Source organism: Crotalus tigris, unplaced genomic scaffold (genome assembly GCF_016545835.1).
Source record: "Crotalus tigris isolate CLP2741 ecotype Arizona unplaced genomic scaffold, ASM1654583v1 scf7180000017611.44802233496:7321179, whole genome shotgun sequence".
Taxonomy (NCBI): domain Eukaryota; kingdom Metazoa; phylum Chordata; class Lepidosauria; order Squamata; family Viperidae; genus Crotalus; species Crotalus tigris.
The window spans coordinates 1,063,934-1,091,053 of record NW_024096511.1 but is presented as its reverse complement, the minus strand read 5'-3'; the positions used below and the strand labels follow the sequence as shown (position 1 = coordinate 1,091,053).

General features: G+C 36.6%; 1 protein-coding gene across 1 annotated transcript in view; it reads left to right on the top strand.

Annotated features, from left to right (window-relative positions):
• Window positions 1–27,120, top strand: part of PEX7 (peroxisomal biogenesis factor 7) — a 51,417-nt gene that overhangs the window by 13,096 nt on the left and 11,201 nt on the right. The window contains exons 6-8 of the mRNA XM_039323277.1: window positions 12,003–12,109; window positions 12,535–12,648; window positions 15,089–15,144. Coding sequence (XP_039179211.1) covers window positions 12,003–12,109; window positions 12,535–12,648; window positions 15,089–15,144 — 277 coding nt within the window. The remainder of the gene's footprint in view (window positions 1–12,002; window positions 12,110–12,534; window positions 12,649–15,088; window positions 15,145–27,120) is intronic.

Sequence of the window (27,120 nt, the reverse complement as noted above, 5' to 3'; positions counted from 1 at the left end):
CTACTGGATCCAGGGATAGCCATCCTCATGCTTTTCAGATGTTTGGATCATAGCATGGTTAATCACCAGGGAATTGGAAGTTGTTGTCCAGGTTACTTACTTCTTGTTTACAAGTTGTAGTGCTTTTTGAGTATAGGGGCTGGGTGTAAGATAAGGATTGGGGACACAACATTTCAAGTCTCTATTTTACTACAGTTAGTTCTTCTTTAGTGACTGTTCACAGTTAATCATGGTGAAGAAAACGTAACCTTGCGACCAGCCCTTGCATTTACAACCATCGTAGGAAAGCTGAACTCACATTTTTACTTAATGGCCACTTTAAGTAAACAACCGAGTTGCTGGTCCTAATTGTGATCATTAAATGAGGACTTCCTGTACAGGAAAAAAATATTTCAGTGGTTTTGGGTCAGTCACTATTTCTTAGGTTAAACTATTTTAGCAGGATTATTCTTTAGAAGAAAAATGGTAGAAATATTGCAATTTAAAAATATAATGAATATATGCAACAAATAAATTGAACTGCTATGAAAAGTATGGTGAGGGCTGGATTCAAATTTGAGTAAGTGGCTTGTTCTAGCTAGGCTTGGTTAACAAAGCAAAATATGAAACTATTGTTTTACCTTGCTTTAATTTCCTATGATTAAAACTAATTTCTAAACTAAAAGAGAAAGACCTTGCTCTCCTCATGCATAGAATAAAAAAAAAGGGGAATACAAAAGCCTGAGGCTGAAGTGCTGAGTCTCTGAACTGCCTTTATTTATTCCCAACTAATGAATTAATCATTGTCAGCATGTTTAATTTTAAAATAATCAACAGGATTGTGTTTCGGAAAGATTTCAGTTTGTGTATATGAGTGTTTTGTTTTTACAATTCAGCAGGTTGTAGAGCTTCTTTACCAGTGGAAGCAGTATAATAGCTCTGTCTCTTTGATTAGTAGCAGCATGATCATTTCTGTATTTTAAAAAGAGAGGTCAGTTGAGTGTTTCTTTCAAAAAGTAATGCCATTTAACACTTTGGTAATGCATCTACTTTGAACATGATTGTTTGGAACTGAATCTCATTGCTTTGTATCTTTTTGCTTGTTTCTTTGAAGTGTAGGCAATATACATAATTGTTTTACTTCACTAGGCACTATTCTTTGATTGGTCTTCTTAGCTCCCGGGAAAGCCATATCATACACAGAATTGTTGCATTGTTGCAATTGTTATGTGAAATATTAAAGCACATTTTTTTTTTAACTGACAGTGTCTCCTAAAAGACAAGACCTAAATTAGGAATTCTGAACAACTCTGGCACTTACATATGGTGCAACTCTGTGCTTTTAAAGAGATTGTTCATATTTGTTAATAATATACAGGTTATTTTTACTTTCAGAAGGCCTTCTCGGTAGTATAGTACAAATCTCAGAGATTACAACTTTGTCAGAACACTCACAGCCTCAAACTTTTTCTTGTTGGTGAGCTTTAGAATAGCTAGCTTTCTGCTTTTATCATAAGGATTTTGCCTTGTTTATCGTATTTGTATTGTTCAAAAAATTAAGCAAGTTATATTTTTTTATTTCTAGACAATAAGCTATTCTCCTAGAAAAATGTTACCTCCTGATAGTCTTCCTGTCTGTTTTAATTTTCAGCTTCCCAGCTAACCCTATTTCTACATAATCCTATTGTTCTGTGAATTTTCCACTTATCATCCATTTATGCTTTAAAAAAACATTTAAGTTGGCTGAGAAATCTGTTGTGTGTATAAGGTATTATGTATGACAGTTAGATTTTGCATATATAAAATAGAAAAGAGCACATGTTTGTGTGTATTAGATATGAGTGTGTCTGTATATATGTGTGTGTGTGTGTGTATGTATGTATGTATGTATGTATATATATATGTATATCACACACACACACACACACATTACACATACATGCATGAAATATAGGTGGTATGGTAATAATGATGTTACAGAAATTGGAATAAAGTGAATCTCTACACCAACATTAATAGGTAAATAGGGCTGATTTATCAAAGGAGACAAAAATCTGCAGTCAAGCTCTGCAGAAGGTGCAAAAGAAACATTAAATGCTTTTTTGCTGGTATGGGTTTGAACATTTTCATTCAAAAATTTGATTAGTGGAATAGACATGCTGTACTATTTCCCCCCTCTTTTGATAGCTTCTTTAAAGAATAGAATATTTAACCAGGTGGATCTTTTTTTTATTATTTTATTAATTTTATTAATTTATTAAAACATCAGAAGAATAAAATTCAGTACGTTGGCAAATCTCACAAGTTTTAAGGACTTTTGCTGTTTTGTAATCTTGGTATTCCATGCCAGTACTTATTGCAGTTGCCATAGGCTTTTGGAACAAGAGTGTGTTCAACTTGGCTAAGGTGCAAAAGGCTTTTAGGTTTTGTTATACCTTGCAGTACAGAGCTACAGCGACTGAATTAATATAGCAACTCAGCTTTTAACAATTTTACTTGAAGAATCTTTTACTATATTTAATAAATATGGTAGCAAATGTTGCATCTTTTGAGTTACAGGTAGTCCTCGACTTATGACCTCAATTGAGCCCAAAATTTCCATTGCTAAATGAGGCAGTTGTTAAATGAGTTGCACCTCATTTTACAACCTTTTTGCCACAGTTGTTAAGTGAACCCTGCGGTCGCTAAGTGAATCTGACTTCCCGCATTGACTTTGTGTGTTGGAAGCTGGCTGGAAAGGTTGGTAATCACATGATCCCGGGATAGTTCAGCTGTCATAAATACATGCCAGTTGCCAAGTGGCTCAGTTTTGATCACATGTTTAATAGGGATGCTGCAACAGTCGTAAATGTGAAATCCGGTCATAAATCACTTTTTCCAGTGTTGTTGTACCTTCGAACAGCCACTAAACAAATGGTTGTAGGTCAAAAACTATCTGTAATGTTGAATCCTGGTGACTGACTGAACAATTTCCTACAGTTTTCTTGACATATTTTTCAAAGTGGCTTACGGTACTAGGGCTAAGAGAGAGAAACTTGCTCATGCCTAAGACAGGGCCAGAACATACAATCTCCTGGTTTCTAAATTGGTGCCTTTAACCACTACACTGAATTAGCTGTCATATACTAGTATGCCCTGGTTATAATGTTGCCTAGAAAGAAAATAGCCCCAAAGAGTTGTAGATGTGCAGTAATGAGCCGTTTCAACAGTGAATAATTATTCACCTGATATAAATTGGACTAAAAGAGAATATAAAAGAGATTATTTCCATGGTGCTGATTAGTAGGTATTGGAAAAGCAAAATATATTTTCTTTTGTCTTTGCACTATTTTTTAAAAAAGAAATGAACCTTCTAGTCCAGAACTGAGATATCTGATGGGAACTGTGTCTGGTCACTAATGTTGACTGTGGCTAGCATCCAGGGAGCTACTTAAGGTATGCCTAAGGGCTTGGGAATGCCAAGACTAATCTTTGTTTTTAGTAAACATATTGTATCTAATACGTCTGTGTTAGATCTAAAATTAAAACTAAAAAAAAAAATATCACTTTTAGGAGGGTTGTACCCCATGGCAGAAGAGCATAGCTTCCTCAAAACCATAAAGCCCCATGATTCTTGAAATTCCAACTCACTCTTACATATTCTTAGCTTTAAGATATAATGCAGAGTTCCCTAACCTTTCTGGTTTGACAGCCTGGAAGGAAATGGAACAGCAGGGGAATGTGTGTGTGTGCAGCCCATGCACACATATGCAAATAGGTACATGCATGACAGCACTAGCATGCATGAGCACATGCAAACAGGCCACATGTGCCTACGTCACATGTACTGGTGCACACATGCATGTGCAAATGGGCTGCTGGCACCCGCATGATCTGGCGGCGGTCCTAGCATCCTCACGCATGTGCATATGGGGCCACTAGTGCCTGCGCAGCGGTGCTACCACAAGTGGAGTGGGGCTCACCAGCTATTCCCGGTGCCAATAGGCTACAGCCCAGTACCGGGCCACGGACCATAGGTTGGAGATCCCTGATATAATGCAATCATATCTGTGGATGTTTTATTTTGCTAATAGTTTATTCTACTTTGCTTAACACAAAGGCCAGGTTGTAGCTACCTATGAATTTATCAATTGAATTGAATTGAATTTATATAGCCACCTACCTCATATATGTGACTCTGGGCAACTTACGAACAATTAAAACAAACATTAACAATTTAATATTTAAGAATATATTTCTAAAAAAGCACAAAAAAGAATAACAGAACAATTTTTTAAAAAATCAGAAAAAATAACATGAGCATATACAATCATCATAAAAAATAATAAAATCCATACCTGAGGTAATCACATTTAACAATACCACTATAAAATCATTTTGCTGCATTCCCAGATCCCCAGGTCCATTGATAAACTCATGTTTTCAGGATTTTATGAAAGGCTGTCATGTGGAGCCAATCTAATCTCTGGGGGATGATGTTCTGAAGGGCAGGTGCCATGGCAGAAACGTTTCTTCTCTTAGGTCCCATCACATGACATTTCTTAGCTGATGGGAGCCAATAATATGTCTCTCCTGCCCCTGATGAAACCGGTAATTATAAGTAGGTCCCTCAAGTAACCTAGTGCAATACCTTTTGGGTCCCATTTATTTTATTCAAATGCTGTATAACGCATTGTTCTCAGAAAGAACATAAGCAGAAATTTTAAAAAATTGAATTACAAAAAATGAAAAACGTCAGTGCTAATGTAAATTACTGAATCATAAATTAGTAATATAAATTACTAATGTAAATTATGACAACACATCAGTTAGTATTACCATAGCAAATACATAAACGGTTTTTCAAAAAGCTTATATAAATACTATTTTTAATCAATAAGTAATATAAACTGAATCAAAATATTACAAACATTACAAAAGTTATAACTTAAGCAACAGAAATCTCTTTTGATAGTTGAGATATCAGTATGTGTCAAGCACGCCTCATATACCAAACAGAAAAGAAGAAAATTTCAGGAATATTGCTTGAGAAGACATCTCAATGAATTTTTGTACCTGAACTTTGAATTGGTGGGTGGGCATGTATATAAAATGCTAGCACCATTCTATATTCTTGCTGCCATTATGTATGAAGTTGAAAATGGTAAAATATCTCCAAATAGGTTGTTTGAACCAAAAATGCTGTTTATAAAAGCATTCCTTTTGTTTTCACATTCTTTCTGTATAAATACACACGCACACATATGCACACATATGTACAAGTGAGAAGATGGTATCAGCCCTTCAAGGTAGGCCAGGTCAGGAAACAGACACCACAAGAAATACTAAAGCTTGATTTTATTGAGAGGCTGTAACTGAATCTTGAAAGCCTGACAGCATTTCTCATTTTTTCAAGAGAATCAATCTTGAGTTTCTTTATCACATTTTTTTTGTTTGTTTATCTGGGCTAAGCCCAAATTTTATTAGCTGTTACCACAGTGCTTCTCCAAAGACGTCTCTGTGCTTCTCTAGAGGAAAGTGAGTTGGTATAAATAAAATGCATGTGAATAAATAGCAAACTCTAAAATGATATTGACAGCTTTAGATAGTTTGTGAGATGCTTTCAGTTTCCTGCAGCATGTGCTTAATCAAATTGTCAGCAAATGTGTGTAAAATCTAAAAGAAAGATTTAAAGTTAAAATTTAAAGGGAAATGAATAAAAAGTGATTGAGTATTTAAGAACTTGCAGTTGTGCAAATTATAGCCATAAGCATGGATGTGAAGGGGAAAAAGATTACAGCACAGAAAAATAATGGGCCTGCCTGAATGGCATTTCAATTAAGGTGTATTCAGCATTAAATATGTTTGGAAAGAGCAAAGCACTTTGCAGAACTGTTAATACTCCATTCAATCATCTCTATGTCTATGGGTGCTTTCTCACTTGCTTCAATTCTTGTTCAGAATGGGAAATCTTGATAACAACCTGGACTTGTTAAATCTGTGCAGACTATTATAATATCACTACCAGTTTTTAAGCTAATAATGTAGCTAGAGATCAGCTCGGAAGGACTGCTTTGGCTGATAAATGTCTCTCTGATAACAAAAGGCTAGTCATGTGGAAAACATCATTAAAAAAAATGACATAAACAACAAGACTGCCTGATAGCTTAAAGTGTTTAATTTGTACACAAAGTAGCTTTCTGTTCTCTACCTGCACAATGAAATTGAATATTGTGTAAAGAAGATTAAAATGTATCCGTGATTCATAGAGAACAAGGCATAATCAGCATTGTTCAGATGATGCTTTATCAATCATTTGGAGAGCTCACCTTTTGCCATTGGTTTTCCCAGTTTGGTGTAAAAGCATTGCTTTATAAAATAAAAATACTGTATTTAAAATATCTTGCAGTTATCTGTATGAAGTGATACACACAGTAAATGCTTACTGTAAGAAATATTCTGGCATCTCTCTGGCATCTTGAGAAGATCCACTGTTTGCAAAAACCTGTGAAACTTGACCTAACTGCTAACTAACTTTCCTGCTAGAAATTTAAATGTTGTCTCCATTCATGTATATTAGAGTAAATTCAGGCGGGGTTGGTTCTAGCATATCCTTACATAAAAAAAAAATTGTCTTATATCTTCAGAGGATTTAATCAACATCACTCTTTTTTATTCAACAATATTAAAAGTGATATGATTTTTCTAGAGATTTCCCACTACTGCTGTGGAACCTGGTCTTTGAATTTGCATATGAAAGTATAAACAGAAGAAGAAGTTACAAGCTATTTAGCTCTTGAGTAAATTAAATTCTTTTTCCATGTTCAGTACTTAACATTTTATGTTTAAGAGTTTGGCAGCAGTGTTAATGACCACAGTGCAATGTAGGAAAGTAATTAACAGTTATGGTATCTGGAGCTGCAGATAATGTAAGATATTGGCTGTCTCAGAAGCAAACTGAAGACTTTAAATTGTTAGGAGAAAAAAATCTCTTATACTTTTGCAAATATGTTTCTTCTATACTGCAACAATTTTAATTGGGACACAGTGAAGTATGGTGTTATTTTAGGACAAGTATAGCTTCTTTTGAAAATGCTAGTGATAAAGAGTGTTGATTTTTCACCATTGGCAATTAAATATGAGTAGAAAATGATCTTCTGTTTTTATTTAAATGGACTATTAAATCCAAGAAAGATTAGACATTTTTAATATACCTAATGGGCCAAGACATGCAGTGTTGACAAAAAAAATTGCTTAGGTTGGAGCATATTGACTTTGCCAGCTTATTGGGAAAGTTAACATTATGTCGGTACTGCAGTTATGATAGCCAGATGCACTGACATGTTGATTTAAAACTGGTCTCATTTCCATTTATGACAATATATGTGCTAGCATCCTCAAATATTAGAAATGATTGAAAACTGATACAAATAACTGGATAACTGCAGTAGCAAATTTAATTTGATAAACGTTTGCTTGGCTTTATGATTACAATTAAGTATGGATGGATTTCAGATCTGTGGAGTATTTTTTTTATATAGGAACCTGAGGTTAAGTAATATGAGACAGAGATTCAAGTGGTTGGATGTGCCTACATGCTAAGAATTAGGAGATAGGTTCTTACTCTATTCGATCAAAGCTCAATGATCGTTTTTTTTTCATTAAAAAAGTTCCTTCTGGTTTTTCTTAATAATTATTTTTAACAAACTAATTTTCATTGGTATATTTTTACATAATTAGAAACTTGAATATTGGATTCTGGCTTAATCTATTAAAGATTAGAGTTCTGCTAAGGCTTAAGTACTTTAAATATTATTTAATTCTTGATCTAACTCTCAAACTATTTCCAAAGATTAGAGGTTATAAAAGGTTTGGCTAGTGGATACACATCTTCTATCCCTGATTTCACCAATACATAATACACTTTGAATTGTATTATGATTAAATTATGATCGTTATGCTAAATGAACAAATAAATGCACATCTGATCCTCTATAGACTTGTTCAGCGAGACCTCCGTTTACAACAGTTTGTATAGTGACCGTTTGAAGTTACAGTGGCACTGAAAAAAGTGACTTACGATCATTTTTCACACTTATAACCATTGTGGCATCTTCATGGTCATGTGGTCAAAATTCAGACATTTGGCAACTCATATTTATGATGGTTGCAGTGTTCTGGAGTTCTGTGATCCCCTTTTGCAAGTTTCTGATGAACAAAGTCAATGGAGAAGCCAGATTCACTTAATAACTGTGTCACTAACTTAACAACTGCTGTGATTTATTTAACAACCATGGCAAGAAAAGTCATAAAATGGGGTAAAACTCACTTAACAAATGTCTCACTTAGCAACAGAAATGTTGGGCTCAATTGTGGTCATAAGTCAAGGACTACCTCTATCATTAGATTTCTCAGTCACTATGGAATGAGATTTCAATACATCATACAGTATATGATAGTTTATTATCTATGTGGTGGTGCAGTGGTTAAAATGCAAGCTAACTCACTGCTCACTCCAGAACTTCGATCCTGATGGAACTCAAGATTGACTCAGCCTTCCATCCTTCCGAGATTGGTAGAGGACCCAGATTTTTGGGGGCAATATGCTGACTCTGTAAACTGCTTAGAGAAGGCTGTAAAGTGCTGTGAAGCAGTATATAAGTCTAAGTGCTATTGCTATTGTTATTTCCTGAGCATAAAAGAACAGAGCTACATAATTGTATATATTTCAAATACTTAGGCCTATATCAAACCTGAGCATTTTACAGCCTCAGGCCACATCCACCCCTTTGGCTGTCCCTATATAGCCCGCATGAGGCCAATCAGAAATTAGAAATTGAATGTAAATACGAACACCACAGGTTGCAGGAGAAGAAGCCAAGTTGCGCTGTTTCATTTGGTTGGCAGCCATGGAAGTGAGAAGAGAAAGCACTTTTCTGCCCCTGCACAACACTCGCCCTCACCTGAAGCAGCTGAGAAGATGAGTTGATGGAATTTGAGGGCATCAAATCAGGATACGTTGATTCAGTCCTCCACAATAGTCCCAGTTTCTCATGTGGCCCCTTGGAAAAATTAATTGCCCACCCCTGACCTACATACTCCAACTAGTTCCAAGCATATTTTTAATGGCAGATATTATTAGCTATTTTGTTAGCTAACTGATATGCTAGAGCTGATTTGATGGGGCATCCTCTCTGTTTCCCTCAAATTGGGACAATAAAAAAATCAATGTACAGAGAAAAGGTCAAAATCGCAAATAGAATCAATTGTTGCCCAGAAATTTCATAGAACAAGAAATGCTTAAGTTATCAATCAGTATAAATTTATAACCACGCTACTATATCTAGCCTTTCCTTTTGTTTTTTTTAGCTGCCAATGCAAACAATGCCATATCAACATCATTCATATGAAAACAATGTCATTAGAATTTTCTAGGCTTCCTGATAACAAAAGAATCGCCATCTTTTTCTGTGATTTTTATACAGTGGTCAGATCAATATATAATAAATGAGATCTTCTACTTGGTTTTGCCTCCTAATGAAATGCTGTTTTGGTCAGCATTATCATGTCTTCTGCTTGAGCAGAAGACCTCCAAGATCCCTTCCAACTCTTGTTAACCTAATACTGTATACAGCATCCTGCCAGGACATTTTCTCTAAACACTGGTAGAGGTTCTGATGCATATGACTTTGTTCAACAAGCAAATCCAAAACAAAATCTTTTTTTCCCAGTTGGAGTTCCTAAAATATGTTCAGTATATCTATTCCCTTAATTGATGTTTAATCCCACGCTGCATTAATAATATATTGGAAAAAGAATACTTCTTCGCCATAATTAGCAATTTGCTCTCCAGTGTTCCTTCACCCAGGTCTCCAAAACCACATTTTTCAAACACTCTACTAAAGTACTAATTTTGTTTTTAAATACTTCAGTATTGTAGTAGCAATGGTTGCTTCAGTTTTCATTAGCTTGTTATTAGGTTCAGTACAGAATGATAAAATACAATATTAATAAATTTGTACATTGCAATTTGACTTAATGGTTTAAAATGTACAGCTTCAGTAAAACCATCATTGGTTATAAGAATTAATGAGGAGTTGATAATTAAACCAGCTTTAAATCCCCATAAAGATAAGTAGCTTTTGCATTTTTAATACATTATAATCTAAGCATAATATCAGTGGAGCGTGGTTCCAAAGAATACTAGATGAAAAAGCTGTCAGCCACACGGTAACTAATTAGGTACAGAGAAGTAATTGTCAACTCTCAACACAGACATGAGATACAAGCTTATTTTCAAAATAAGCTTATTTTTTTGTTCCTTTGTGTAAGGGCTGGTGAGTTAAAATTAACAAGTTATTTTTCACAAGCATGTAGGGATGGGAACAAAGGAGAAGTAAAGATAGTCTGGCAGACATCTGGAAGAACTGAAACAGCAACATAGAGAACAAACTAGATAAGAAGGCAGAGAGTGGAATTGAGTAATCCAGCCAGCAGGCTGCTGCATTATTCCAGATGGAAGCTGATCAGTGTACAAATCAGCTGCTTTGCCATCTCAGCTGTGAACCAGCAGGTTCTATTAAGTGCTCATTAAATGAAAGTTACAAATTTAAGTGGCTATATAAAGAGCTGGAATAAAAGTCCCTCAGATTTAGATTCCTTCCTAGTTTCAAGATGCCCATAACTGGCAATTCTGAAAATAGAAGAGGGGATGAAAAGTTGGCAGAGTTATTCATGTTCAGTTTTTGATGGTGGAAATCCTTCTAGTCTGTGATGCTACCAAGGTACTTGGAATGAGATGCCCAGAATGGAATGATTGGAAACAGTGAAAAAGTCATCAAACTGAACCAGATCTAGTGATCACATCTTAAAGAACTGTAGATCAGGGGTCCTCAAGCTGCTTAAGGAATTCTGGGAGTTGAAGTCCACAAGTCTTAAAGTTGCCAAGGTTGAGGACCCCTGCTATAGATCATTGCTCCTTTCAAAGCTGGCAGCATTAATCCTTCCCCCCAAAAAATGTTAATACCTCATGGATCCAGCTGTTCACACCCCATCTATTTGACTGAAGGGAAAGGGAAGGCATGGATAAAACCTGCAGGTAGCAGAATTCAAGTATCCATTTCCGAGGATACTTCTAAGTGTTCAAAAGTATCCAAATTTATGCCACAAAATGGTGCCTGATGCTATGATCAATTGGTACCCAATTTAGGGCAGACATGATTTAATTCATCTGACAGGAAACCCTCAAATTCATTTTTTGTACTTGCAGGACTTTGGTCTGCTATCCCTACCTGAAAGGCTGTGGGTAAATGTGAACAGGGACACCATATACAAATTAAAGATGCAATAAATGTAGAGCATAATTGCTGATTTGCTGTGCTTATTGGGACTATTTAAGCTCTTACAATTGTTTAGCTGTGTCCTCTTTTTGCCACTATTGCTTTAGACATCTTTTCAGTCACTTTGTTTTTCACAGTTTCTTGACAAACAAGGAGCCATGAGTCCAGAAGCACCCTGAAATTATGAAACTTAATAACCTATAAATAGAGATTATATTTCTTGAGGAATCTGATTCCTGGCCTTGAAAGTACGAAATCAATCTTGAAAATTTGATAACTAGCCATGCATGAATTTCTTTGGCATGGTTTTACTCATTTTATGATTTATTTCACTTTCGTTGTTCATAGCGTATTTTCCACAAAATTATATCTTATGTACCTGATATAATGATCTTTTCTAGCATAATATGTACAGCTATATAGTGATTCATAATCACAATCAAAATCTCTTAAAAATTTCAACAAAAATAATTAGAAATAGCACCAGTTTCCTCATATGGTGAATAGCACTTCTTCCTCTTTAAAGTGTACATGTTAAACGTCTTCCCTTAGAGTTCAGTGCTTTCTCATTCATGAAAGGATCAGTTTGATGAACTAAACGGTCTTTGTAAACAAATCTGTTGATTATCTGTCCATGCTTTCTAAACAATTTATAAAGTGGTAAACTATTATGTAAAGTTTCATTTGTTACTGTGTCTGTTTCAGGTGACCAAACTCTAAGAATTTGGGATGCGAAATCACCAGGATTCCCAGTGATAATTCCTGCTCACCAAGCTGAGATTTTAAGTTGTGATTGGTGCAAATATGATCAGGTACAGTAAGTGGAAATAGTGCATTTTTAAACAGTTGCTTTTATTATTTTAGGATTTAGGATTGTTTTCGTTTGCTTATAGATAATTCAGGTTATGCTTATTCTCCATTTACTATTGGTTTTAATAATATCAACAGCTTTATAGCTACCTTTATATTGTTGGGATCTTCCTTCAATTTAACCTCAGTGTAGTAACTTTGAAATAAGCTGAGCTATCAGATAGTAGCTGATCCAAAGTCACTCTGAAATTCCCGTTTTTAATGGAATGAACTGAAATAGGCTTGTTAATTTAGTTTTGTATCTCTGGCATTCCAAAGTTTTTCCTCATATTGAAATTTCTATTAGCCATCGTTGTTTAGGTTTACAACTTGAGAGTTGTTGGTATTCTTAGAATAAAACTCTTTTTGTGCATTTTTTTTTTATCAGAACTTGCTTGTAACAGGTGCTGTTGACTGCAGTTTGAAAGGCTGGGATCTGAGAAATATCCGGCAACCCATATTCAGTCTGCTTGGGCATACATATGCAATAAGAAGAGTGAAAGTAAGTTTTAGTATTTTTCTAATTATTACATTTCCAAATGGCTAGGGAAACAGGCAGTCCACAAAACCCAGCAGAGCATTTGATGAGCTCCATATTTGTGTTCCTCATTCAGCAGGCCCTGTCTCCTCCTTCTGTTGTCTGGCAGATCTTTCTTTGGCACTGAGTTACATTCCACAAGGGACTTGTGATGGCATGGAGACACAATATTTAAATAGCTCATTTGATTTTTTTACATTATAAAGTATTTATAGACCCATCCTTCACCGGATTGGATTCTAAGGAAGCATACAAAATGATAATGTCAATAAAGAATGAGATAAATACAAAATAATAATAATAATAATATCAGCGCTAATAAAAATTAAAATTGGGTAAAAGCTGAGCAGCAGGGTAAGTTTTAAGAAACCATTAGTATACTAAGATGAGGATGGCAGTAAAATAGTCAAGAACAAGTCCTTGTTCATCTTTAACTGGTTAACTTTATTAGTAGACAACGAATTTTTGTTGTATTTATTGCCTTTAAATCAAGGTTAACTCCTGGTGACTGCCTGGAGTTTTCTTGGCAAGTGTTTTTGGAAATGCTTTCCTATTGCCTGCTTCCTAGGGCTGAGAGAGAGTTGCCCAAGGTCACTTAGTTGGCTTCAAGCCTAAGGGAGAAATAGAACTCAGATTAAGGCTCCAGGTTTCTAGCCTTAATCCAGTGTTTCTCAACCTTGACAATTTTAAGGCATGTGGACTTCAACTCCCAGAATTCCACAGCCAGCAATGCTGGCTGTGGAATTCTGGGAGCTGAAGTCCACATGCCTTAAAATTGTCAGGGTTGAGAAACACTGCATTAATCACTATACCAAATTTGCTCCTATTGACAATGGAATAGTCATGTCATAATATAACTTAATATCAGTAAACTACTTGAGTAAGTACAGGTAGTCCTTGACGTATGACCACAGTTGAGTGAATCTTACGACCTTTCTTTCCCCAATTGTTAAGTGAATCAATTAAATACAGTGTTAAGTTACTAACACAGTTGTTAAGTGAATCTGGCTTCCCCAATCACTTTGCTTGTCAGAAGGTCGCAAATGGTAATCACATGACCCATGCAGGACACTGCAACCGTCCTAAATACATGCCAGTTGCCAAGCACCTGAATTTTGATCACATGACTAGGGGGAGGCTGCAATAGTCATCAGTATGAAAAAAAAATCATAGGTCACTTTTTTCAGTGCCATTGTCACTTTGAATGGTCACTAAATAAATGGTTGTAATACAAGGACTACCTGTACCCTTGTTAGCAAGCTAGTTAAGTATTGCTTTGAAAGCAAATTAGTAAGTTGCTTGAAAATTGCTCCTTCAGAGTAAAGCTACGTTTCAGGTTGACCATTGTAGACTTTGGACTTTAGATCCAGATTACCTAAGCTAAAATAAACTGTAAAGTGTGAAAATATTGTACATCCTACCCCTCTCCTAATCTAGACAATTAATTGGTAGTGAAGGCTGTGCAAACTATCTTGATTTAAAACCATATAGAATGTGAAACGTTCTATTTCAACGGCCGTTTCAATTGTAAATCAGACTTGCAAACGTTCAGAAAGTATTCAGAATTTGAAACGTGGAACTTATTTCAGATTTCTGTTAGGCATTCTTGCTATTTCAGCATTTAAGGGGAAAAAAATAAGACATGTTTAGTACTATAAATCTTTCTGAGGAAAATTGCTCTTTTTTATGAATGTGCTTGAAAAAGATTGGCTTAAAGTGAATTTTGCTGGAATCAGCTATGAGGGCTAGCAGAGTTTGGCTCTTGCTCTCCATCTTTGCTGCAACTCTTGTTCAACTTTCCAGTTCATGCCAAGGGCTATGATTAATGATCTACTCTTTGTACTGGGTGAAATTATAAGAACTTCTGTTGCCAGTTTTCATCCTTGAATCCAATTGATTAAGTTAAGTTGAATCCAGATTAAGTTATATTTTGGTAATTAAAAAGAATTCCTGCCTTGGTGCTAACAATAAAAGATATAATCTCTCATAAGTATTTCGTGAAATGAGACAGATTTTCAGAGGTATATATTACTGCTGCGATATGTTTTAAAAGTGTTTTAAACATTTGGATAGTTTGGGTTTTCTAACTGCATTTTTTTGTGATTTGAGAATTTATGGTCAGTCTTAGAGACATGTACCATAACCTCCTTAGGTGATCAACCTGTAAGATATTTTATATTAAGTTGAAATTTTAATATATGGCAGGGATTATGAATGCTACACCAAAGCAGCTTTATGTTGATTTTTATAGAAAACAATATTTTGATTTGGTTCCCTAATACTGCTATTTTACAGGATAATTTTTCTTTCTAAATACTTTTCTCTCCCTATCCTCCACCCCCACAAATATGTATTGAGACTTATTTTGTGTTTCTCTCTCTCTGTCGCTCTCTCTTTTTTGCAGTTTTCACCGTTTCATCCCACTATATTGGTTTCTTGTTCCTATGATTTCACTGTGAGGTACAGTAATTATTTTTGATTAAATTCACATAATCTGCCATGCACTTTTTTTATGAAGCATACCCTAATTTTTACTAATAGTTTATGAAAACAGAATTTCCAGGGGAAGGTGCTACATTCTGCATCTGTGGCCTTGAAAAGTTTTTGTAAGAAACAGTTTGATTCTGTCTGTTAAATAGAGATAAGAAAAAGATGATTTCTTCCTTATTTGTATATAAAAAAAATAATTCTAGTGCTTGTTTTTTTTTTTTAAAAAAAAAGAGAGCCTTTTCTTCCAGTTCTAATACTGGCAATGTGACTGAGAAAATGTTACTGCTTTTCATCTCTTAATCAGCTCAATATTTTTTCTCTGTAACAAAGATTTTGTAATTTTCATTATTAATATTTGCATATATATGTAATATTCTTGAATTTCTATCTTCTAAGACACATGTCATATGCAGATGATAGAACTTTAAAGGGAATGTGGTAATATAAATATTGTTTGAAGTCAGTGAGCGTACAGAGAATATGTAGTGGGTGGGCTGAATCTGTTCTCATATTACTAATGAACAGTGCTTTTCTAGACTGGAGGCTTATAACTGACAAGTATGGTAAGTCAGTGATTTGATACTTACAATTCACACAAAAACTACTTGGATTTTTGAATAAAGGCTATAGTGTACTCCAGTGGTTCTCAACCTGTAGGTCGGGACCCCATTTGGGGTCAAACGACCATTTCACGGGGGTCGCCAAACAATGCAGTCCGCCATTTTTCCCCCTTTTCCTTAGCTGTGTTACTCCCTTTTATTCTATTGGCTTTTGAAAGCCAATAAAATAGACTCTCTTGAATAGAGTCTAATTCCATTGGCTTTCAAAAGCCAATAGGAATTGTCCAGGCTGTCTGCCCTGCTGAGCCCGCCAAAAGTCCCATTCTGCAAACGGTGCTGCAAGTTGTCTGCAGCGAAGGCGAGCTGTCTGGAAGTTTCCACCCCTCCCTGCTGAGCAACTACTAAAAATGTAAGTAAAAGAGGGCCAGGGGTGGAAGGTGGGAGGCAGGCGGGCGCAGGGAGGGTTGCTGGCACACGTAGGGCCCGGCGGGTGCCTTACCTCCCTTGGGCTGGGCCAGCTGTTGGCCCAGCCGGTGGTCGGCCTGCGCCATCTCTGCCGCTTGCCAGCTATGCCTCGGCCGGCGCAGGGGGCGGCACCATGCATGTGTGGCGCTCCCGGGCAGGGAAAGTCCTCGACTTACGACCGGTTGGATAGTCCTCGACTTATGACCGGTTGGGTAGTCCTCAACTTACGACTGGTTGGGGGTCGCGGCATTAAAAAGGTTGAGAACCACTGGTGTAGTCCAATTTCTAGCTTTCTATAACAAAAAAATATGTTTGCAGAGGCATTCTTAATTAGGTAATCTGATACCTGTGGATGCCAAAGTCACTGCAGACACTTTTTTTGCCAAGCTTCTTCTATCATTGAACAATTAAGAAATCTTTTTAATTGAAAAAAAAAAGTTGGACAGTTTATAAAGCAAAATATCAAGGCTAAGCACCTTTATTTACAAGAAAGATAAGCAACAAATGCTTATCCTTAGAAAATAAAAATTGTTAGTGTCAATAGCTTGATGTTTCACTTGCAACAAAGTCCAGATAAGCTGGAGACATAGAGAACAAACAGTAAAAGAGGATACCCTTATTCACCAAAGCAGTAATTTTAGAAACAATCTTGCTTTTCCAACAGCAACAATATAATGCAAGTGCTAAAATATGCTCTTAAGATTCCATATTAGTCTCCTTACACTCCCGTAAGTGTATTCTAAACATAAACTCACCATCTTTTAACCTGGCACTCAAATTATATAAACCGGATTTTTTCTCATATTCAGTCAGTATGATCATTGATCATGGCTATTAGAAGTAATAGGAACTATAATTCAATCCATCTGAAGATCACACAGTTGTGTGGACATATGTTTGCTATTTAAACTGCCTTCAAATGAAGCCTAGGAAGAGAATTATATTTATTATGCTATAGGCGTAATGTTATTATTGTACTTAGCATTATACTTGCAAAATTGCTAATTAAAAAAATGTGTGTATTGTTCTATTTAAATAATAAAGAGTGAGAGGATAATATTGGCCATCTGCCATGACAAATGCTCTTTATAACTGTTTTTCTAATCAGGATTTTGGAATCAGTAAGATTATTTTTCACAAATGGAATAGTTTTTATTATAACATTATGCCATTTGTTATTGTTAAACTGTTTTATGAACCTTGATCTGTTTCTTCTGGTTTTTGGAAGATAAGCTTTGTGTTCCAGCATTAATAAAATCAACTAATTAGATATCTCTGTAAGCTTTTTAAAAAACAAAACAGACCTGATTTTTTTCTCTGGATAGAATTATATATATATATATTATATAACAGCTAAGACCACACATTGCTCCTCGAAGCACGAAGCTGAAAACACCAGCCTGAAGATGACGAATGGGACTTCGTCGAAACATCGCCAAAACACTTCCAATTTTACGCGGGAGAAACCCCGAATAACCAAAGACCTACATACAAACACCCGCGAAAATCTCAGAAAACATATATATATATTAGTCTCCCCTCTGCATTTCAGAATGTTTTTATTAGATTGTTCATTTTCGTTAAAAACATTACTTAAGTAGAAGTGTTTTTTTATTTTTTAAAAACTACTTCTTATAAAGTTCCGCATTCTTCTGCTTTGATCAGACCCCCATCTGAAGTATTGTGTCTGGTTCTGAACATCATATTTTAAGGATTTTGGAAGCTTAGGAGACTGAATTGAGATATAATATTTGACATAATGTCACATGAAAGAAGGCCAAGACTTGTTCTCTGTCATTCAGAGTTCAGAACAATGAATAGAGTAAAGTTTCTGGAAGACAGAGTGCAACTGAGCATTTTGTAATAGTAAGAGTAGTTTGACAGTAGAGCCAGTTGATCTTCTTTTTATTGGATGAGTTCCAACAGCAGTCAGTCAGCCTTCTGTTTGGGATGCTTTAATTGGTATTCCTGCATTGAGCAGGGGATGGAGTCAATGTTATCCCTTCTTATTTTGTTATGTATGTTTATACCTATTTAAAATATGTAATGCTCAAAAGGAGATAATGGTAATGGCAGATAACTTATGTATGTTTTGAAATCCAGAAAATGTTCTAGGAGTGCATGTTCATCGTTAGAGTTAGGAAAATAGAGAATTCTTTTGAGAAATATTTATTTGTTCCAAATAATCATAAAGCACCCTCTAATTTGTAGGGCACCCCATTCTGCCAAGATGTTTTCTTAGAAGATATGTAACAACCTTCGAAAATTTTATAAACCTACTTCATAACTTTCCCATCCAAATGCCCTATAATTATGTTGAAACCTGTTCTAAAGGTGACTTGGTTAGTGCTTTGTTATCTGGATAGGCCTTAGTTTAGTTCTCTATTTATAATCTGAACCAAATATTACATTAACAGGCTATAGTAAAAGTAGGTATATTACGTAACAGTCATGCAGGATCATGACAACTAGAAATTCCCCATCAATTTAAGTATTCCTTTAGGCAAGGACAGTTCAGAGTAAATTGTAACCATAAAAACAGGAAATAATAAAGCAGTGTACAAGAATTTCAATAAATAAGTTTGACAACTTATCAAATTACAGGCATGATCAACATAACTAACCAAATTACTTATGTAACCTTAAAAGATTTTACAATAAGAAGTCTCCAATTTTTGCTTTTAAAGACCGATGCCGAGACCTTGCTTGGAAAAGTAGTGCATCATGAGATTAAAAAAATACCATGGAATGAACTGCCTCAGAGAATATCTATTTTGATAGTGACGTTTTCTGAGTTATAGCTTACTGGAAGTTCTTGGTAGATATCCAGAGACCACCCAATCAAAGCTTTAGACATGGCCTAGTCCAGTGGTGGCGAACCTATGGCACGGGTGCCAGAGGCGGCACTCAGAGCCCTCTCTGTGGGCACGCGCACCGTCGCCCCAATCCTAGGCTTTCAGCTGGGTTTTATAAAACCTTTTCACTTTAGGCCTCTGCCGGCGTGTGCAAAAAAAAAAAAGGTTCAATCAATCAGTCAATTTCAACTTCTCGCAGGGAAAAAAAATCTTGCAAAGTTGGAATTGATTGATTGAAATTTTTTAGTTCAGCCACGCCCACTCAATGGGCCACACCCACCCAATTGGCCATACCCACCCAGCACCCAATGATGCATAAGTGGGTTTTGGGTTGCAGTTTGGGCACTCGGTCTCTAAAAGGTTCTCCATCACTGGCCTAGTCCAATTTATAGTTCAGATTTCAAACATAATTTTAACCTCCCCCCCCCCAAATAGATTTCATTAGGAAAACAACCCAAATAGATGGGTATTCTTTTTCTTAGCATAATAGGATGAAGTAAACTGAGTCTTATGAGATCATGCAATTCAACCCATTCTACAGAAAGTTTTGTAGAAAATCGGGCTATTTAATATTTGTAGTTTTTTTTTTTTTTTAGAAATGTACTTGGAAACATAATGAAATTTGTAGCAATAGAAGCCTCACAGAAATTTTACTTTGCTGCCTTTGTTGATTTTAGTTTATTTATGGATTGATCTTCTATTGGTAATGCTTATACTAAAAAAAGGAAAGCAAAATGTGTATAATAATGATGATGATGATGATTATGATTATGATGATGATGTTCAGACTAAAAATGCCAAATCCAGTCTGAACATCTGGCTGATTGGGCAATTAATATTAATAATAGAGTTGAAAGGGATCTTGGAGGTCTTCTAGTCCAATCCCCTGCTCAGGCAGTAAACCCTATACCATTTCAGACAAATGGTCGTCCAGTCGTCCAAAACTTTCAGTGTTGGAGCACTCACAACTTCTGGAGATAGATTGTTCCACTGATTAATTATTCAAACTGTCAAGAAATTTCTCCTTAGTTCTAGGCTGCTTCTCTCTTTGGTTAGTTTCCATCCGTTTCTTGTCCTGCCTTCAGGCACCTTGGAGAATAGCTTGACTCTCTCTTCTTTGTGGCAGCCCCTGAGATATTGGAATACTGCTATCATGTCCCCCCTCGTCTTTCTCTTCATTAAACTAGACATACCCAATTCCAAATAGGAAATTTAACCCAATGTTAAATGGGAGTTCTGAATTATTAGTAGTGCATCCTCCAAGCTCATTCGTGTACCTAGACTCTTGCTATTTAAATAAATAAGTAAATAAATAGATTTCACCTGCTTTAGATTTTATTAACTAGAGGACAGCATTATACAGCTGTATCTGTAGAAGGATCTCAATCTGATACTGGTTTAATGAAACAGCAATTTGAACTCCTGGAACTTACCTTTTCTCATTCAAACCCTTAAGTGCATCAACAGAGAGATTTTAGTTAAGAGGTAGGATACTGCCAGCAACCTTTCTTTTTTTTTTTTCCTGTTCTGCATGCCAAGTATCTGCTTATACAGTTAGATCTGCAGTTTTTCTCTTCCAGTACACTTTATACGAATTACTTCATTTTATTTTTATTTTATTTATTTCTCACATAACCTGGCACCGCATACAAGCAGGCACTGAGGCAGGCTGTCTCTGTCCATAATTGTTGTGGTAAAGATTTTTAGAGTATGAGTCATCATTGCAGAGTTTGATCTAATCCTCTCAACCTGGAAGCCCTTTGGTAGGAACTTCTGACACAAATGGAGTAGTAACCTACTGGTTCAGATTAGAAACCAGGAGACTGTGAGTTCTAGTCACACCTTGGGCATGAAAAATTGGCTGGGTGACTTTGGGCCTGTCACACACTCTCAGCCCAACTCACCTCACAGGGTCGTTAGTGTGGAGAAAATATAGGTAGTCCTCAACTTACAACAGTTTGTTTAGTGACCGTTCGAAGTTACAACAGCACTGGGAAAAAAGTAAGTTATGACGTTTTTTCACACTTCTGACCACTGCAGCATCTCCATGGTCACATGATCAAAATTTGGACACTTAGCAACTAGTTCATATTAATGACAGTTGCAGTGTCCCAGCATCATGTGATCAATTTTTGCAACCTTCTGACAAGTAAAGTCAACAGGGAAGCCAGATTCACTTAACCACCATGTTACTAACTTAACAACTGCAGTGATTCACTTAACAACTGGGACAAGAAAGGTCGCAAAATGGGCCAAATTCACTTAACAAATGTCTCACTTAGCAACATAAATTTTGGGTTCAAGTGTCGTAAGTCGAGGACTACCTGTAGGAGAAGAAAGGAATATAATATATATGTGCCATCTTGAGTTATTTATAAAAATAATAAATGGCAAGATTAAAAACAATATATGTGTGTGTGTTGCATACAGAGGAATTCCCATTGGGTTATGTTGGGTTTATTCGCTGTCAATAAGTCTCTAAGTTATATTTAAACACTACTTCATTAGTAATGTACTGTTATATTACTAAATAAATATTATAAATCACTCTTAATAATAATTACAGAATTTAAACTGTGTATATAGATATCTTTTTTTCCAGTGGTGGAAAAAATATCTTGATGATTCCTGTGTTCATTCCAGTTACAATTTGGATGGGTCCCTATGTGCTATATTTTGATTCCCAGATACTAAGTATTTTCTGTTATCATTTTAAGGCTGAACCTGTGACACTGAAAGTACCACTTTAGTAGGTGCCACATAAATCAGCAATGAAAGGCATAAATCTTTATGTTTAATGCTTTGATGTTTTTGATATTTGATACCAAAATTTGCTTTGCAATCCTATTAGCTTGAAAGGCTAAATTTTACTATAATAATTTAAAATAACTTTATACCTTAGATGGTCACCTTCTAAGAAAACATTGGTCTCTGGTGGGCTCTTAAATAAGGGAAATTTTCAAGAAAGATACGTTGAGATTCTATGATTTGCAATAGGGATTTTTCCATTTATATATTATCATAATAAGTCTCTGTGACTCAAGTAAATGGAGCTCTGATTTATAACTAGGTGACTAAAAGTGAGAAAGGATTTAGTTGTAGAGCAGTGGTTCTCAACCTGTGGGTCGGGACCCCATTTGGGGTCGAACGACCATTTCACGGGGGTCGCCAAACAACGCAGTCCGCCATTTTTTTTCCCCTTTTCCTTAGCTGTGCTACTCCCTTTTATTCTATTGGCTTTTGAAAGCCAATAGAATAGACTCTCTTGAATAGAGGCCCTGCTGAGCCTGCCAAAAGTCCCATTCTGAAAATGGTGCTGCACCAATTGAGTAGTCCTCGACTTACGACTGGTTGAGTAGTCCTTGTCTTACAACGGGTTGGGGGTCACGGCATTAAAAAGGTTGAGAACCATTGTTGTAGAGAGATCTCAAAAAAGCGAAGGTTACAAATACATAAAAGGTTGCTTCATGGATGCATTCGTGCAATTCTGCAATACAGGGAGGCTGGTACCCAAGAAAATTTCTCAGTTCAAATACTGATTGGCCCAACGTAAAGGGATTCCATTTCCAGACTAAATCAAGAGGAATGTATGTTTGAAAGCATCCAAACTTTGCAACTCCTGTGTAATTGAAATTTCAAGGGTTTTCACACCACTTGTATGCAGCCTATTTGAGGTAACTTGATTCAAAAATTCAAAAAATTCAACAGTGTGCCTTTTTCCCAATTGAAGGTTATAAAGAGGCAAAGAGACACAGGAGGGTTTTAGCAGTATATAGACTAGACAACCCGTGACTCGTTAGGTTGTTTCAAAGATATTTCCTTACCTAAACAGAGAAACAAAGCTGGGCAAAAAAGCAGTGAGAATGGGAGTGACTCCCAACTTCTTGCCAGTTTCCTCATTAGGGTAACTTTCCTTATGAAAAGCTGGCAGGCAGTGTTGGAAATGACGATCATGTGACAGTCATGGCACTAAAGCAGCCACAATTTTGTCAAATTTCAATCCCATGGAATAATAAATCTTGTATTTTGGATGCATTCTTTAAGTTTGCCCTTTTGAGGTATGTTGATTAAAAATTTGTTGCCCTGTGATGCACCATTTTGCCAAATTGAAGACTACAAACAGCAGAAGTAGTATATAGATAGATGAAAAGAAACGCTCTAAATATTATATCTTTTTTTGGGGGGGGGGAAGTATTCTGCAGATAACAGATCATTTTGTTTCCTTTCTGTACTCTTTTCAGCTCTACATTTTATGAAATACAGTTACAAAAATTGCAATATTGATACTGTGTTTTTTTAGTAACACATAATATTTAAATATGTTCTTAGCTTTTAACAATTTTCATTTTTCCAATCAAATACATTTTCTGGTTTAAGAAATGTTAAAGGAAATCAACTTAATAAGTAAATGCTTAGTGAAGCATGTAAAAATCAAGTGTGCTTCTTTCAATGTGAAAACATAATGAGTAACACACAATTTGCCATTTATTAATGGATCCCTCAACCACTACCTGCACTCTACATAATAATAGCTTATAAGTAATAATAGTTATTATATTTCTTCCAAAAAAGAAAAATCAAATTATTGTACATTGTTTTCTAATGTCCATCTCTCCTCCTGTTTGCTATATCCCAACAATGTTTGGTGTTATTCTTGACCATGATGACCCCCTTCTCTTTCCACCTGGCATAATTTTGGCAAAAAAAAATATATTTTTAATCACAAAGTTGTATTTAGAGATTCTCATCTCAAAACAGTTTAGAATCCTTGCCAGGATTCTAAAGACAGGGATGGGCAAGATCTGTTATAGTAGCTAATGTATTTCTCTGAAGCCAGAGAGATCCAATTTGGCCTCTCATCTGAAACCATAGCAGCTCACTTTGTGATTGCCAGCCCAACCTTCCTCACAGTGTTGTGAAGAAATATAGGAGGATGGAGCACTATGTATGTGCATTGAGTTTTTGAACAAAGATGGGAGCCAGTTTGGTCTAGTGGTTAAGGCACCAGGCTAGAATGTAGGAGACCACAATTTCAAGTACTGCCTTAGTCATGAAAGCTATCTAATAAATCTTGGGTCAGTCACTCTCTCTAAGTTCAATTCTCCGGACAGAGTTGTTATGACAGTTATAGGAGGACGAAGATGTATTGGATATGTTAGCTGCCTTGAAATATTTGTAAAAATGATAAAGGCAGGATATAAATGAACTAACAAATAAAATGGAGATACAGATATTTGTATGTGATATTTGTGTACTAGAGAAGGGACACATAAAAGGAATAAAAATATCCGGGCTTTCCTTCATGAACCTTAAAGTTGTTGCTTCTTTAAAAGCCACATGATGAATCAATTCCTTGCTGCTGGATGGGGCAGTGAGTGAGGGATTCTAGACTGCCTGGGAAATGGTTGCAGAACATTGAAAATAAAAGATAATGTGACTTCAGCAGCAACCAGTAGTACTGAATTAGCCACAGCTTTCTCAAATGTCATACATTTTGAAGTCATGGGATTCAGATTCTGTACACATTCTATAAGGTAGCCCTTTTGAGGTACCTAGATTCAAAAATTGTGGTCCTAGGATAGTAGAATACTATATAGTATAGTATAACACCATATAATACTAGGATAGTATTATATAGATGTTGTATATAAATAGCAAAACTATCTTCCTTGTGAGAATTAGCAAACTATACTACAAAACATTTATAGGTAAATGAAAAGAGGCTGTTGACCTTCATTTGCTTCTCTTTGAAAATTAGCTTATTGGGAAACTATAAATTTCTTTTGCTCTCTAGTATTCGAGTCTCTAAAGAGGACTGTTGCCATAGCACATCCATTGTGTAGCCATCACTCTAGCCAGGTAATTTGCAGAAAATTTAATTAAGTTGGCTTAAACAAACTTAATTGTGTGGCCTGCAGTGTTTGCTGTACACTTGAGTTGTTCCTATGTCGAATTTTATGTAGTTGAATGGTTTTTGCTCCTTCCTGATAACCACTTCAGTAGCAAAACCTACAGCACATGAATAGCATTACGCATCACACTTTGTAGTCATGACACTATACAGGAAAGAATTCAAAGGGGCCCAAGGAGGGGTTGAAATGAGAGTGTAAAGATAGTGGTAGTGGAAATATACTTACACTGTATAACTGGGTAACGTCAAGAGAAAGACGTTATCCTAACAGAAATAATTGAAAATTATATTTAATACAAGCTGGTTTTTAAGTTACTACAGTAACAACTTTTTGTATTGTATAAGTCAGTGGTGGCAAACCTATGGCACGCAGAGCCCTCTCTGTGGGCACACACACCATTGCCCCAGCCCTGCCTCTTCCCATGGCCCCCTCCTCACCAGCAGCCCCCCTGGAGGAGAGTTGCCCGTAGGTGCGGCCCACGGGAAGCAGCGCAGCCAAGGACAGGGCAGCGGGGACGGGACTCCGCCCTTGCGCCCCATCACGCACAGATGATGCTGCAGGGCACGGGCGGAGGGTGTGGCCGCCATGGCGCTGCTGGGCTGCCTGGGTGATCTGTGGCGGGCCATGGAGGTGGTGGGTGGCTCAGTGGGCAGGGCGGAGCAGGGACGGGGGTGGGGTGGTGGTTTTTGGGCACTCAGTCTCTAAAAGGTTCACCATCACTGGTATAAGTTATTTCAAAGCAAGCATGTTAAAAAATGTAATACAGGTAGTCCTCAACTTATGATCCCAACTGAGCTCAAAATTTCTGTTGTCAAGTGAGACATTTGTTACGTGAGTTTTGCCTCATTTTATGACCTTGCTTGCCACAGTTGTTAAGTGAATCGCTGCAGTTGTGAAGTTAGGAACACAATTGTTAAGTGAATCTGGCTTCCCCATTAACTTTGCTAATCAGAAGTCAGAAAAGGTGATCACATGACTCTGCAACCTTCATAAGTATGAGTCAGTTGCCAAGCATCTGAATTTTAATCATGTGACCATGCTGCAATGATCATAAGTGTGAAGAATGGAAAGTCACTGTTTTCAGTGCCATTATAACTTTGAGTGGTCATTAAACAAACTGTCATAAGTTGAGGACTACCTGCTCTGCAGTTAAAATACAGCTTTGTGTTTTAACTTTCAGCGAACAAAATTCCTTAAGACTGAAGAATTTTCTTAAAAAGCTGTGTGAATGCATAGTTAAATTGGATCTTCTCTATCTTAAGGTAGAACAAAGTGATCCCTGGAGACCATTTCTCCTGAAGCTTCTCTGCCCATTTCTCTCTGATGGAAGATACAGTTTGCCTTCAAGTACCCCCTAAATTAGGTGTCTTTGTTTAGGTGGTTTCTTTATTGTATATGTACTCCCAATAGATGCCATAGTGTGTCAGAGAGGGCAAAATGTCTGTAATGTCACTAGTCTAAAACATAAATACTCCTCTCCTTCGTCAGCTGTAGCTTGTAGGAGATTAAGTTGCCCTGTTTTAATATAGCTGCTTAGCAAATAACCAAAATTGGTCGTGTCAGTATGAAAACAAAATCTACAAGTTGTTTTGATAATGGAATATGAATTAGTAATCTTCAGAAGTTTTTCATTTGGATTCTATTCATCTGACATACCGATTTGGCTATCTTGAGAGAGTTTTTGCAGAAAGTTTACTTGTTTGTGCATGCGGGAAGTCTTTTATCTAAAACCTGTCTAGAATAATGTATTGAATCATGTAGAAGCAGGAAAAAGAATATTGAAAAAGGTTGCTTTTTGAAATTTCAGAGTTAAGGAATCAAATGCACATTACCCTAAGTCAGTGATGGCGAACGTTTTAGAGATCGAGTGCCCCAAAACCCCACCACCACCCCATCCCTGCTCCGCCCTGTCCACTGGGCCACCCACCACCTCCACGGCCCGCCACAGATCACCCAGGCAGCCCAGCAGCACCATGGCAGACACGCCCTCCGCCCATGCCCCACAGCAGCATCTGTACGCAAAAGGGCGCAAAGGCAGAGTCTTGTCCCTGCTGCTCAGCTACCATGTCCTTGGTTGTGCTGCTTTGCGTGGGCCGCGCCCAGGGGCGACTCTCCTCCGGAAGGGCTGCTGGTGAGGAGGGGACCATGGGAGGA